Source organism: Benincasa hispida, chromosome 11 (genome assembly GCF_027475165.1).
Source record: "Benincasa hispida cultivar pf3 chromosome 11, pf3_genome.v1.1, whole genome shotgun sequence".
Classification (NCBI taxonomy): Eukaryota; Viridiplantae; Streptophyta; class Magnoliopsida; order Cucurbitales; family Cucurbitaceae; genus Benincasa; species Benincasa hispida.
The window spans coordinates 1,070,123-1,086,711 of NC_143488.1; the positions used below are offsets into that span (position 1 = coordinate 1,070,123).

Sequence of the window (16,589 nt, forward strand, 5' to 3'; positions counted from 1 at the left end):
CAAGATTAGTGTTCACTTTAAATGAATGAACTATAGTATGAAGAAGTATAAAGCAAAGTTGTATTACTAACTCCATCATGGAAGCAGAATATGTAGCTTAGCAAAAGAAGTGGTATGACTTAGGAAATTTTTAACTGATTTGGAAGTAGTTCCAAATATGTATGTGCCTATCATATTCTATTGTGATAACAGTGGAACAGTTGCAAATTTGAAAGAACCGAGAAGCCATAAGTATAGAAAGCACATCGAGCAAAAGTATCATCTCATCAGGGAGATCGTACACTGATGAGACGTGATAGTCACGCAGATCACCTCAGAAGACAATCTAGCCGATCAATTTACGAAGGTCGGCACGCTAAAGTGTTCAAGGGTCACCTAGTCGGATTAGGACTACGAGATTCATAAATCTAGGACAAGTGGAAGAATTCATGGGTACCCAATGCCCTAGTTTATTGTTTTGTATCATTCTCTCATACTCAACATTGTATATATATAAATCCACTAAAGTTTTAGTCCAAGTGAGAGTTTGTTGGGTTGTATGTCCTAAAACTCGCAGTTTGTAAACATTAAATATATTTTATTTTGCAATAAAGATTTTATTGAGGTATATTCAATAAAGTTGTATTTAAAATTTAAATTGCAATTGTTAATGCCTAAATCCAATAAACTAACGAACCTCTGGCTATAACATGAGTACTTGAACTTTATATGGAGACATAAAAGTGGATCAAGTTTGAGTATATAGCCAAAACGGTCTATAAGTGTAGGGTGGGTTGCATATCTTATTCTGGAAATACTATGGATGCGTCCCATTTTGTATTTAAGACAGACGATGAGATTATGAATTGTTTATTTAGAGATATGTGAGTGGGGACATCCTATGCAAAAGATGTTTGCATGAGACCAGATCATGAAATAATCAATTTTCTTTATAACGTCGTCTACTGTTAAAACTGACTATTTTATTTCGATGACCTAAGGTAACTCGATCTTAATCCTGAGCTAATTATGAACTCATGTTTATTCGGGATTATCCTTTAATATGCATGGTGAGAATGGCTCAACATCGCCACTCAATAAGCCTCCCATTTTAATGGTGAGACCGGGTAGATAGCTGGGGACATAGATTCCAGGGTTAGTAGATAGGTTGTTCCGTTAAGTACTGACTCCTAGTCTTGAACAAGGGGCTCCACCCTCTCTATCTATGACGAGAGATATTCGATTTTTGGTAGGACTATAAACTAATTGTTCATTAATGGATCAGTGGATACTTAAGAAGCAAAATGTATTATAGGGGTAAAACAGTAATTTTGACTCAGCTGTAAATACGAACAACCTGTGAAGGATCGAAATATATCTACAATTGAAAGAGTGCAGCTATTGGTGGAGTATCCTGGGACTAAACATTAGGATCCATTGGGATTAATGTTGGATTTAATAATTGAATATTAAACTAAATTAATTAAATCGTTTAATGAATTATTTAATATTACTTTGATTTTAAATTAATTTTGAATCAAATGTAATTAATCAAAGTTGGTCGAAGTCAAATGTTGATTTCACCGAGCTTTGAAGGTCAAAGGTCAAAAATTGACTTCATTAAGTAAGAAATTCCAAAATTAGTTTTAAATTAATTTTAAATTTATATTTACTTCTATAAAATGTCACTTATCTCACTAAATTGAGTGCATTTTGGAGTGTTAAAATTTGGTTAACTCAATTTTACATGCTTTTTGGCCATTTTGGTGATTTTCAAGTTAGTTGAAAAACATTTTGGTGATTTTCAAAAGCTGAAATATTATATTTGATCAAATAAAGGTTTCAAACTATTTTGGAGTAGAAAATCTATAGAATCTAGAATGGAAATTGAGACTTGGAAGGGTGTGGTAGTGTTGCGATAACCTAAAACAACAATTTGAATCACCAAAATATTTTAAGTCATTGACAATCCGTTTTAAGACTCATTTTTCATTATTTTTACTCTAGTAAAACTTTAAGAAAAAGGCAGAAACGAAATCCATCATACATTTTTAAAATTAAGAACAAACGGAGTTTCAAAGTTACCTTATAGAGAGACACCATATACTCTCTAAAAGAACGAAGTTCCAAAAGAAAAATTCCAAGCACAAAATAAATAAATCCCTGAAATGCAAAGACTAGCCAGAACTGCACTGATACATAGCATTGTAAAAAGAGCAGAATTTGTTCTCAATATGGAAAAATCTGCTGTTTTTATATTCTGACAAATGAAGATATCTTATGCAATAAAGTCCGACCACTAATTGAGGATGAAATCTATTCTATATTTTCACTCTAACATATAACCAACCATGCCAGAAACGAAGAGGAAGTACACATTACAGCTACAAGAACTTTCAGACATAGATATCAACAAACATCACAACAATTCAGAGAATCAGACCTTGAGCTGGTTCAGGTTTGGGACGTTGTTGAGGCTCCTCAGGGGGTGCTGATGCAGCCTTTGGGGATTCCGAGAGATGAACCTTAGCAAAATCTTCGACCGTCTTCTTTTTCTGTTCTTCTTCCGATACCACGACTTTCTCTTTTGTTTTCTGACCAACTTCTCCAGCTGCCTTGGCTACCTTATTGAAAGCATCAGCAACCCAGCTAGTCCCGCTCATTACATATCGGTTTTTCATAATGGCAGATCCAGCATTGCTAACTTTTTCTTCTGCAACTGCAAATGCTGATTTAGTCTTCTCGGAAACCTGAAACTTCTGGTCTACTTCCCGAACTTTGTCGCTCACCAACAACGTACCAGCACTAATTTTCTCAGTGAACCCAATTTTTTTATCCAATGTAGCAACTTTAGCTGAAGCCGTGGAAGATAACTGGTGTTTCTCATCAAATGCCTTTGCCGAGTTGAGTGCATCTTTACCCAAGATGAAGCCCTTGGCTAGCATGCCACTAACCACATCCTCTGCTTTGCGAAAGGCGGATTCAGCAGCACCGGGTGCTTTAGTTCCAGGGGCCTACAACAATGAAGATGATGAGCTGGTTCACTAAGAGAGAACGTATAAGGTGGCATACAGCCGCACACATAGCAGGCAAAAAACAAAAAACAAAACAAAACAAAACGAACTTCCAAGAATCTTACAGGGGGCGGTGCGGTAGCTTCAGGAGGGAGCTCATAATCAGGACACAGAGTGATGTTGACAGAAAGATCCACTATAGTTGCACCCTGACAAGAAGTTGAGCTCCATTAATCTAACTAGCTCAGGTGATTTGTATTGCTTTGTTCAGTATAACAGGTTATAAACATCCGGAAGAAAAAAATCAGATAAAATACATCTCAAGGAATGAGAAAAGGAACAATCTGAATGACGCTGAAGTCAGAACATACTTCCAGCTAAGTTATCTTATGTGCTCAAATAATAGAAGATCAATGAAACCAAAATTAGACCTACTGATGCTTGCACCAAAGATCATGATTCATGTCCCTTGCACCATTCATAAAGAGGCAAAAATGCTCACTCAGATCATCATCACTTGATTGTAAAATGGAAGGAATATTCACTTAATATAGATATTAGGGCTGGTAGAATGATTCTGATAATCCATTTATCGGCTGAAACCAATGCATTTTTATGAAGGCGGAAATGATGTAAGGTATAACTAAAGAAAATAGAAGAATAGATGTTATGGCCCTTATTATTTGAGTCATTTGACCACTAATAACAGCCAAGAACACCATCATTTTTAACACTGAGCAACCATAAAGCCAACCATATTTCAACTTTGACACACAGCTCGACTAATAATGGAATCTTTGAGAGTTAGATAAATGCCAATGGGTATAAAACTTGTAATTACTCCGAACTACAGATATTGTCTACAAAGTGAACTTACAGACAAAAGAACCGCAGTCTCTGCTCCTTGCGTGTCCTTAAAGGTTACATAAGCAATTTGGGACCGTTCACTTTCGCTGCACAAGAACAAAAACCTAGTGTTTGAATAAAATTGAACAAAGAGAATATATATCATAAACTGAAATTAAAATCCGTACACAGACCTCTGCATTTCAAGATATTCAATGTCACCCGAGAAGGAAAAAAACTCCTTTATGTCTCGTTCAGACGCTCCAAGGGAGACATTGCTGACTTTGACAGTCTTAATCTGCATACAGAACAAAACAAGCACTTCAGACAAAGATCAAGAAATCTATCACTATTTCCAAGAAGGTGGATAAATCATTGCTACAACTGAACCGTGATAACCGTAAGGCAGAAAGAGAGCAAAAAACCAATTATGGCCAGAAAATAAATGAAAATCAAAAGGAAAAATCTCACGGGTGCAGCGAAGAAACAATGGAAATCGACAAAGACAAGCAGCAATTAAAATCCAAAAGATGCGAAGATTATACAGTTCGAAGTATTAATTACGGCCATGACGCTCCTGGTTTTAATTTCGAATGTATGCTTCTATGCAGCTCCAGATACAGAAGGAGGAGCGAACATGGGCACAAACTCCCAGTACATTTCATCAATCGAACCATAGAAATGGACCCATTTGCTTAAACATTAATCTCGATTCTTGATACACTGATTGGGAAAAATCTCGACATTACACAAAACCCTCAAATGGGAAAGTCAAACGAGAAAGTAAACCACAAGAGATCTAATCCCTTCGCCGCACATTGCACTAATACGCCATTACCCCAATGAAAAACTACAGAATAACGTTCCAAATCTAACCCAATGAAATTTTGCCCCAACCATCTGCCACCTCCCACAATCCCAATCTTCAAACACGATGAAAAGAGAGGGAAATTCATGAAGTACTAACCGACATCGCTGGAAATGACGAAGATAAATTCGCCGGAACGGAGACGGAATCAACCGACGATCACCGGAAAACTGAAACCTAGACGAATTAGAAAACGGAAATTTTAATTCTGAAAATGGGATTTCTCTCTCAGTGCTCACAAGTCTTCGTCGCCTCTGATGAGAAAAAATCGCTATGGCACGAACAAACAAGGCTCCGTTTTGATGGATATTTATAGTATCGAGATATTTCGTACTAGGGACTGTATTACACGCGCTATTATGCGCGTAAAACAACCGTGTAGATTCGAAACGGAGATAACGGGACGGGGAGGGAATTTCCATAACGGGGCGGCCTTCTGCACGGAAACTGTGACGGGCCACGTTGCAATTTACAGGTTCTGTCTTCAATCTCAGCTGTGAAATTATCAAATAAGCTTTTAATTATTTTTCACTATTGTATTTTTTTTTTAATTAATAGGTCTTTAAATTTTATTTGTCTCAACTTCAAATTTCATAAGTTTCAATTTTTAAAAATGTTAAATTTAACCATGAACTTAAGAGTATTTAATGAACTGACAAATAAAAAAAAAATCTGACCAAATCGATTAGATTAGGATGTTAGAATTTATTTTAGGTTGAGTTGAATTTTATTATGCAAGAATCAACTGGTTCGGTTCGGTTCTCGCGTTTAAGGAAAAAAAACCATCCATTCAACTCGAATCAGACCGATCATCTATACACGTATAAATATTTATTTTTTAGGATTTTCATTCTTTTCAACTTTGTCCTAATGCTCCAACCATTTATTCTATCTTCTCCAACAAATTGCAAATCATTTTATGGCTAACAATATTTACATCCAATTGTTCGTCGACAAATCTTAGTCATATTGTTCATCATCCCGTCAATCGTTCCTTCCTTTCTATTCTTGTTCCCAGGGTTATTTGACCTCTATTGCATTTGCTAGTCTCAACCGTTGTTGGACCAGCCACCAGCTATCGCCAATCGTTTATCACCTTGTCAAACTTGGTCGTCACTTCCCCTTTCCATCTGACAACAACAATACAACACTTTAAAGTTTTCCGTCTGATTTATGTTCTTTCCTTACTTTATTTTTCCTTTCCTGCTCTTATGTCTGGATATCTCACTTTGTACTAAGAAGATGTAGTTTAGAAGTTTAAATGAATAATCAAGAATAGTGAGTTTGTATATCTATCTTGATTTTTTCTTCTCTTATCTATTGTGTTGATGCAAAGCAAACTCGGTTACCCCACTTGACCAAATATGAAAAATATATGGTTTGGGTTTGATTAATCAATATTCCCTTAACTCGATCCAACCAACCCTTGTATTTATTGAACTTTCAATTTTGTGTCAAATAGTGCCTCTAACATATGCAATAGTTTTTAACCTTTACTAATCTATTCAAATATTTATGAGAATATCGAACTTTCCATTTCGTATCTGAATATTGATTTTCTTAAAAATTTCAAGTTGGTCAATAACTTATTAGATATAAATAAAAATGTATGGATTTATATGTAATTTTTAAAATTTTTAATAATTTATTAAACACAAATTTAAAAGTTTTAAGTAGTTTTAGGATACTTCTGGAAAGCTATTGGATTAGCTTGTAATTTAGCAAAAAAAATTTAAAATGTGAACGAATTGCTTTTAGCTTTAAATATATATATATTTCGATGAACACATATGGCTCTAAATAGATTTCTTTTTTTTTTTTTTAATTACAGTTTAGTTTATATTATATCATAGCATATGGTCGGTTTTAGCCCCTTAGAATATAAACTATGAACCGACTCGATCAAATTTAATTCTTATTTTTAACTATTTTTTGTTTTTAGGAGATTTGGATCATTCAAATTGTCCATACTCTCGGTTTTTTTTAAATTTATTTAATGTATAATTCCATTTTATTTCGCATATTTTTAAGATTCTTTTTTACCGTATTTTTAGTTTCACTCCAATAAATAGTATCTTTAGCGACATGCAAAATAAAGTATCTCTAAAAATTTTTATTTCTATGAGAGTTCCTAAACCTAACTTAGATGGCCAGCAAAAATAAATCGAAAGTAGTAAAGAAAGTAGTAAAGAACACCAAGATATATAGTGGTTCGACCATTTTGGTCTACATCCACATTGAGAACCAGCTTGAATTAATTTGTTAATGAGCAATAAAGGAATTTTACAAATTATAGATAATCAACGAAATCACCAATCTGTAATTTTTGTATCCACTGATACCGAGAGATCCGCACACAATGTCGCTTCTGAAAACTGAGAACAACTCGCTGCAAAACAGCCCAAAAACAGTGTGTTATCGCCTCTGACCGACGCACAGACCCGCGCGTATCTCTCACTGCTGCAGCTCCACGCAAGAACCAACGCGAAACCCACGCCCTCGCCGTCGACCTCGCACGCCGGACGAAAATCAATCTCTCCGGACACCCACGTCACCACCGCGGACGCTCGCCCACGTCAGACCTCGTCACCCACGGACAGCAGCGGACGTTTTGCTTCAGGCGGCTCGTGGACTTCAGCGGTTGCGGCTCACCAGACGAAACCCCCAGGCGGCTGCTTCTTTTTTCAGTTCAACGGCTGCTCTTCTCTCTTAAAAAGAGTTACACAAAATACTACCCTATTTTTTAAGAAGAAGAGATAATTGCAAAAATGCCACTGTTCAATAATTACGATAATGCCATTGGGCTTTTAAATTTCCATCAACCCAATAAAAAACCACTTAAAAAACTTGTTATTTTTCACAAATCCTACAAATCTCCTTCATAACAAGAATATTTAAGTGTTAAGCTGATTCTCTAATCTTCCTATCATCCAGATTTAATATTCAGCCCATTTAATAAGTATTTGAATCTATGAGCTGGAAGAACCTTAGTTAACATATTTGACAACTGTATGAACCTTGACCAGTTCAACATCTTTCTGGGCCACAACTTCTCTAATAAAATGAAATTTGACATCGATATGCTTAGACCGTCCGTGATGAGAAGGATTCTTCGCAAGATGAATAGCACTCTGTCTATCACAACGGACGATATAAATGAATTCCTGCGACAACAACTCACCAACTATCCTTTTCAACCACACTGCCTCTTTCACAGCTTCACCCACTGAAATATGCTCTGACTCAATAGTAGACAAGGCAACAACTGACTGTAGAGCAACCTTCCAACTGATCACATTACCAAACAAACGAAAAATGTGACCTGATAGAGACCTTCTTTTGTCAAGGTCTGTGCTGCATCTGTGAAGCCTTCCAATAGTGCTGATTTATCACAATCCCTGCTAAAACACAATGATACACTGGCACTGCCTTTCAAATATCGAAGCACCCATTTAACTGTATTCCAATGCTCCTTCCCAGGATTTGACATAAACCTACTTATCATACTCATAGCATATCCTAAGTCGGGCCTAGTACAAATCATCAAATACATAATACTTCCAACAGCATTACAATAGGGAATATTAGCCATCTCTAACCTTCTTGTTCAGTAATAGAACACTGAGATGAAGAAAGCCTAAAATAAGATGCTAAGGGTGTCGAAACTGCCTTACAACCAGACATATTATACTTCTCAAGCAGTTTATACACATAACTCTCCTGCGTAATTGTTAACAAACCTTTCGCCCTATCTATTTTCACATCCATCCCTAGGATCCTTTTTAGTTCACCTAAATCTTTCATCTCAAATTCACTAATCAAACGTTTCTTGAGATCATAGATTTCAGAATAATCCTTAGACACCATAATCATATCATCTACATACAGAAGTAAATAAGTATATGTACCTTTCTGAGATAGTTTCCAATACACGCAGGCATCATATGAGCTCCTGTGAAACCCCTGCTTCAGAATAAAGATGTCAAACCTAATATATCATTGTCTCGACGATTGCTTCAGTCCATAGACGGACCTGCGAAGACGACAAATCATGTCTTCCTTTCCTTTCACCTCATAGCCCTTAGGTTGAGCCATGTAGATCACTTCCTCCAATTCACCATGAAAGAAAGTTGTGGTGACGTCCATCTGTTCAACAAACATATCAAAGTGAACAGCAATAGATAAAATTAATCGAATGGACGAATGCCTCACCACCGGAGAGAAAATCTCATGAAAGTCAACTCCCTCTTTTTGAGTGTAGCCCTTGGCTACCAGTCTAGCCTTATACCTAGGCTTGCTGTCACCTGTACCTGGCTTGATTTTATAAATCCACTTTAACTGAATGAGTTTCTGATTAGGAGGCTTTGGAACCAATGACCATGTCTAATTCTTTTGCAACGAGAATAACTTTGCTTCCATAACATCCTTCCACTTTTCCTTCGAATTAGATACAATAGCCTCCTCAAAAGTAAGAGGCTCTGCTTCAATACTGTCAACTGCACAAGTAAGAGCATAAGCAACTAAATCAGCATAACCATACCTCGTAGGAGCTTGCCTCACCCGCTGAGGCTTGTCACGTGTAAGCTGATAGTTCTCTAGGTCACTGCCATTTGAGCTTTCTTCATCAAAAGCTCCCTCATCAATCAAAGTTCTCTGCAGTTAAGGCTGTCTACCATCAGAACTAGATAACTGATCACTGGAATCACCTGAACTAACTGATGGTTGTGCTTTAGAATCAATTCTAACCTCTACCCCAACCTGATCAACTGTCTGTTATTTTTGCTGCTCTTTGACACGAAATGGCATCTTTGTTTCATTAAAGGTCACATCTCTGCTGATAATGCATTTATTTCTGCCCTCTTCTAAGCACCAAAGTTTATATCCTTTAACACCCTGAGGATAACCAATAAACATACATTTCAGTGCCCTCTTATTCAGCTTCTCTTCCTTAACATGAGCATAAGTTAAACATCCAAACACTCTGAGATGATCCAAGCTTGGAGCTTTTCCTGTCCATATCTCATGAGAAGTCTTTAGGCCTAAAGCGGAAGACGGACTCCTATTTAGATAATAGGCTGTTTGGGCAGCTTCCCCCCAAAACTTCAAGGGTAATGAAGCATTTGTCAAGAGACATCTTGTACGCTCCATAATTGTTCTGTTGAACCTCTCAGCTTAACCATTCTGCCGTGGAGTGTATGTAACAGTGAAATGCCTCGTAATTCCCTCAGATTTGCAAAATTTATCAAATTTGTGATTCACAAATTCCAAACCATTGTTTGTCCTCAGATACTTTACCTTCCAGTCTGTCTAGTTCTCAACCTATTTTTTCCATTCAAGAAATTTCCCAAAAGCTTCATTCTTCTGTTTCAGTGGATACATCCACACCTTTCTTGAAAATTCATCAATGATCGACATAAAATATCTCGAACCTCCCATAGAAGGTACCTGTGTAGGACCCCACAAATCTGAATGAATATAATCCAAAATTCCTCTGGTAGAATGCTTCCCTTTCCCAAATTTCATTCTGGTAGACTTTCCCATTATGCAATGTTCACAAAATTAGAGTTCAATGTCTTTAACTCCTCCAAGTAAATCTTGTTGTGAAAGAGCTTGACCTCTTTCACTCACATGAGCCAATCTGTTATGTCATAATATAGATTTATCTGTTTCTTTCCCAAATGCAATAGCAGCACCACCTGAAACTGCAGTACCTTCCAACACATAAAGACCATTCCTTAAGGTCCCTTCAGCTTAACTAAAAAACCCTTGATAACCTTCAAAACTCCATTCTCAGATTTATAAGAATAACCTGCTCTATCTAATTCGCCCAGAGAAATTAGATTTCGTTTGAGTTCTAAAACATACCTTACATTTGTAATTCTGATCATACCATCATGTGTTGCAATTCAAACTGACCCAATTCTTTTTACATCACAAGCACCATTATCACCAAGCAGAACTAATCCCCCATCATTTTCCTAAAAGTCAATCAAGAAATCCCGATTAGGAGTCATGTGAAATGTGCACCCTGAATCCATGATCCAAGCATTCTGAATGTCCCTGCTAGACACCATCAAAACCTTAATCATACCCATCAGTAATATTTGTTGTACTAGAATCCCATGTATACTTACTACTAAATGCTTCCTTGCTCTTATTCAAAAGGCAATTCTTTCTAAAGTGTCCTTCTTTATGACCTAGGAAACACTTTTTGCTTTTCCCCTTTGATTTCGACCTGGATCTCGACTCTTTTCCTTTTCTGTTCTTTTTCTCATTTCTGCCTCTGGCCATGAGTAACTCTCTATCCTTGTGTTCCTTTTTAATCTCGAGATTTCTCGTTCTCAAGGCATTCAACACTATATCCATGGACAATGAATCTCGTCCATATTTAATAGATGCCTTAACTTCTCGATACGATTCTAGCAAAGAAGTCAAAAGAATAACTGCTTGATTTTCATCCGACATCTTCTCACCGATGTTATTGAGATCAACTATAATCTTCTGGAATTCATCTAGGTTCTCTTCTAAGCCTTTACTTGAGTCCATTTTATATCCAAAGAACTTCTCCTTTAGATATAATTTATTTGGCAAAGACTTAGTCAAATAAAGACTTTCCAGTTTCTTCCACAACTCTGTTGTAGTAGTAGTCTCATCTACTAGCCTAAGACAGATACAGAATTATCGTCGAATAGGTCATCTCATCCATATCCTTTTTTCAGCTTCTGTAATTGTTGGTGGAAGGTTATCTTCATCTAAGATTTTGGCTACCTTTTGTTGTACCAGAATAGCCCTAATCTTTTTCCTCCATAACCCGAAATCACCTTTCCCATCAAATTTAACAACTTCGAACCGTGTAGACATCAAAGCCATTTGTCAAAATTAATTCCAACAAAAAAATTTCTGAACAAAGAATATGCCAGCACACACTATCACACAACCTCTTTGGATCAACCTGGCTCTGATACCACTTGTGAGAGTTTTTTAACCTAACTTAGATGGCCAAGCAGAACGCAAACAATCAACAGAAATAAATTGAAAGCAGTAAAGAACACAAAGATATATAGTGGTTCGACCAGTTTGGTCTACACCCACTTTGAAAACCAACTTGAATTAATTTATTAATGAGCAATAAAGGAATTTTACAAATTATAGATAATCAACGAAATCACCAATCTGTAATTTTTGTATCCACTGATACCGAGAGATCCGCACACAATGTCACCTTTGAAAACTGAGAACAACTCACTGCAAAACAACCTAAAAACAGTGTGCTATCGCCTCTGACTGGCAAATCACGTGCAGGCCCGCACGTATCTCTCACTGCTGTCGCTCCACACAAGAACCAGCACAAAATCCACGCCCTCGCCGTCGACCTTGCACGCCGGACGGAAATCAATATCTCCGGACACCCACGCCACCGCCGCGGATGCTCGCCCACGTCAGACCCTGTCACCCACGGACAGCGGCGGACGTTTTGTTTCAGGCGGTTAGTGGACTTCAGCAGTTGCGACTCACCAGACGAAACCCCCAAGCAGTTGCTTCTTTTTCCAGTTCAGCGGCTGCTCTCCTCTCCAAAAAAGAGTTACACAAAATACTGCCAAGAAGAAGAGATAATTGCAAAAATGTCATTGCTCAATAATTACGATAATGCCATTGGACCTTTAAATTTCAATCAACCCAATAAAAAACCACATAAAAAACTTGTTATTTTCTACAATTTCGTTATGAAAATAAATTGAGATTTCATTGTAGCTTTGTGATGGTACTACGTTTCATCGCAAAAATTGCTATAAAGTATATGCGGTCGTTGTAAATTCGTTGCTTAAATACTATTTTTCTTATCTCGTTTAAAAACGTTAACTTAATTTCATGTACTCTCGTTTCTTTTAATGTAGTTTCAAACCCTTGGTTTGGTTTTTATACTTTTTATGTGATGATTTTGAATATTCCATGTAAAATATATACACAACAAAGAAGGAAGGAAGGTGGGAAAAAAAAAAGCTATGGCAATATTGTAAATTTTATTTAAGTGTAATACCGTGTTATTCCAATAGTACAGAGTATGTTGTGTTTAAAACCAAACATGCCTTTCGAAAGCACAAAGACATGAATAGATAATATTTGAAAATATAAAGGTTGTTGCTGCAAATATCTTAATTACAGGAGAAAATATACATGATCCTTTACGTGACAGCAATGATAAATTTATAATTCGAAAAGAAAATGTGACATGATTTGTAAGATGGAAAGATTTGTACACTGACGTGGTGCTCGTCACACAAGCTCTGATACTTAAGTCAAACAACGTATATGTGTGACAAGTATTAGAATGAACTTATTTCTCCCTTAAGGTGTCGTGATGTATTTATAAGTGTAGTTCTCATATACTATTTTCAACAAAATTGAGAAGTTGCAATGGGGTTACCAACCCATCAGACTGAGTCATGCCCTATTTGACAATATGCTGAGGTTGACCTAGGTTGAAATCGAGCTTCATTTGCCTCATTTGGACTTAAGGTAATCTCTCGAACTAGGGCATGTCTAGACTTGACCTCAACCAAGGATCAAGCTATCCCCATTATCTAAACCTATTTTGGTCTTGGGATCTCAATTTCGGCAATCTTGTTGTCTTTTTTGTTATATCGTGTTTGTCTTTACTTGATGCCGATTATAGTCTAAGAACACCCGTAGTCTTTTATTAGTTTTGAAATTACAATGACAAAAATATATAAATAAATGAAGGATTTTTTTAAGTACAACAATGATAATGTGAAAGATTAAAATATTAACCTTTAAAATGGTAATTGGTGTATGGATAGCTTATTTAATGAGTTATAAATTTGAGTTGACAACAAAGTTCAAAATACACTAGGTAAGATTGAACTCGAGAAAAAATGACTAAAATAAGATTTAAATTGATAGTTAATTAAATGTAGAAAAAGGCAAAGTATATTATTGGGTGGACAACAATGGAATTAATTTTCTTACTATTTTTATATCAACTCAACTCAACTCATGTTGGTAAGTTAAACACCCATAAAATTTGATCAATTCTTTGTCACAAAAGAGTTGAATTCAAACAAATTTTAAAATGAAATATAAATCCAAGGTATTGAATTTTTTATTTTCTAAAAATAATTATTATATTATCCTTATAGGTGTTTACCCGAACCTAATCAAGTTGAGTTTGTTAAAATAATGAATTCACTTTTTTGTTCAATACTTATAGAATGTTAAAGAAGTTCATTCTATCAACTTTTATTTATTATTGAAATATGCACATTTATCGAAAAGTTTCATATTGCGCTCTCTCTCATATTTACGATAACTCTACTCTTAATAATTAATATTTAAAAGGAATAAGGAATTTTTTAAATTAAAGTTTTATTTTAAACAAACATACAAATTTGGATCTTGTGAAATTATTATTATTTATTTAAATTACAATATGATGGTCCTTATAGTTTGATATGTTGGGATTTGTGTCATAAAGTCTAATAATTAATTAGTTGATTAATTTAATTGTTAAATATACAATATTCTTCATTAACAGTTAAAAATCCAATGTTATTACATAAAGTCTTGAACAATATGTAGTCGACGTACAAGTTGATCATGTTCAAGAAATAACCTAAATGTCTATAATATATAGGTAAGATTAGATGTCTTATCCTAGTGACATTGTAAATACGACCCACATTGTAATGATTACAAATGATTTGATTCAAACCGTTCATTTAGAGACATGTGAGTAGAGATATCCTATATAAAGAGTATGTATAAGACCGGACCGCAAAATAATTAATCTCTTATAAATCCGTTAATTAATGAGATTAATATCTCATAGAATGATCATGTGCGATTCGATTTGAATCCTAAGTGAATTATGATCTTCTATATGTGAGGTATTGACCTTTGATTTGCACAAGTGAAAGTGGTCCAAGTTTTCTACTCAATAAGTCTATTATTATGGGGACTTGACTAAATGAAGAGCTGAAAACACAACTTCACAATATAAAATTCACTTCTTCCTATATATGGTAGTAGACGAGTAACTCCCTTAAGTGTCGTTTCGAGGTCTTGAACTAGAGGCCTTATCCTTTCACTGCCGCGAGAAGGACTTAGCTTGTGGCTAGACCATAAAAAAATTATTCACTAGAGAGATCAATGATACTTAAGGAAAAGATGTAATTACAGGGGTAAAATGGACATTTAACCCATATGTAATTACGAACAACTCACGAAAGATCGCAACTTGTCCTGCAATATACAATAGTTCAACTAAGTGTATAGCGGTTTGCCTTGTAGTCAATGAATGAAGTTTAATTGATTAATACTGAGTCATATGAGTTTATAATCTATAGGTTCATAAAATCCCATTTATAGATCACCGAGGATCCAATATATTGGGGAAAAAATTGAACCTTCAGATTTTATAAAGAAAGACATTAATTGTATTGGATACAATTAATACATATTTTATTATAAAGTTTATTTGGATGAGATTAAAATAAATTAATTAAATATTTTGGATAAGATTCAAATTAAGAGATAATGCAAATAATAAATATTCAAATATGATTTAAATTTTTTTAGGATTATGAGTAATTAAAGTTCTATAAATAGGGCTTAGAGAGTGTCGTATCTTATTTATTCGAGTTTCGATCTAAGTGATTCAATGTATTGAAATCTTTTCCGAGCCTTACACAATAGGTTATTCAAAATACCAAATTTGCTAGTGAATAAATTAATGTTTGTTATCATTAAAATATTAACTGAATCTCTATGGCCATTTTGTATAGATTTTTCTCCAAGAAAAATCTCTCAATAGGAGTATAGCAAGGAAGACCTAGACTTCACCACTTCGAGGAGGAGATAGTGGATCGGTAAAAGTATGATGTTTAACCCTTTTCTTCTCATTTTTGTATTTTTAATTATTTCAATAAATCAAAGAATGCGATCATCACGCTTCTACCATAATTCAATTCCCTTCTAGATAAATTTCAAATTTGATTCAATTTGAATTTGGATCCCAATCAATTCTTTATCCCAAATCAAATTTCACAAAATCTATTTTACAATTTTGTTCCAAATGATCTATATATATTTTGGATATAATCTAACATTTATAATTAAATTTGGGTATGTTGCAAATTTTATCCTAAATAATTTTTAAAATTTTTAAGAAAATTTGTTATATTCGTATTCAATCCTATATCAAAATGGAGTGAAATTGAAAATCAAAAGATACAATGATGATGATGAAAAATTCAAACTCAAGTTTGTTGCTACAGAAAAATTTGGATGGAAATATATATCTATATATATGTGTGTATATATACAGTGGTAAAAAAAAAAAAAAAATTGCAAGTAAGTTTTAGAATTAAAAGGTAAATAATTTTGCACACCAAACACATATATCCTAAATGCAAATAAACAATTCTACACATCAAATACAAATTATTTAATTTCGTATAAAACTAAACAACTCTAACTTAATAACTCGATCCAGTCGTCCAAATGCCCCTACACAAAGTTAAACATTTTAATATCGTTAGAGTGAGAACATAATCATATAATCTTTTGTCTCAAATTTGTAACAATAGACGTGAGAATAAAATTTTTAGATCCATGAAAATGAATGATGTAGGTACTATCATAAAGTGGACAATGTCAAAATAAGCTTAACTCAAAATAAAATAGGTTAATTATCATTTAAAAATAAATAAATAAATAATATATTGGATGAATTGATTTTATTTTTATTTCAACGGTAGAGATTCAAACATGTTAATGAAAAATACATGTTTTAATCAATAGCTAATAGAACTAAAATATATATTTATTTTTCACGTTTATACGGTATGATTATAATATTTTTG

At 34.6% G+C, this 16,589-nt stretch overlaps 1 protein-coding gene across 1 annotated transcript; it reads right to left on the reverse strand.

The window, feature by feature from the left end:
• Positions 1–2,157: 2,157 nt before the first annotated feature.
• LOC120092193 (binding partner of ACD11 1-like) lies at positions 2,158–5,061 on the reverse strand. Its single transcript, XM_039050429.2, has 5 exons — positions 4,807–5,061; positions 4,034–4,137; positions 3,871–3,946; positions 3,119–3,202; positions 2,158–2,993 (listed from the first exon to the last, which is right to left on the reverse strand). The coding sequence occupies exons 1-5, from the start codon at positions 4,810–4,812 to the stop codon at positions 2,409–2,411; spliced, it is 855 nt and encodes a 284-aa protein (XP_038906357.1). The 5' UTR covers positions 4,813–5,061; the 3' UTR covers positions 2,158–2,408.
• Between the last annotated feature and the right edge of the window lie 11,528 nt (positions 5,062–16,589).

Coding starts and splice junctions, on each gene's coding strand:
- LOC120092193 (XM_039050429.2), bottom strand. Junction 3,203..3,870: donor AGACTGCGGTTCTTTTGTCT/GTAAGTTCACTT, acceptor ACTTCTTGTCAG/GGTGCAACTATAGTGGATCT. Junction 2,994..3,118: donor AAGCTACCGCACCGCCCCCT/GTAAGATTCTTG, acceptor TCATTGTTGTAG/GCCCCTGGAACTAAAGCACC.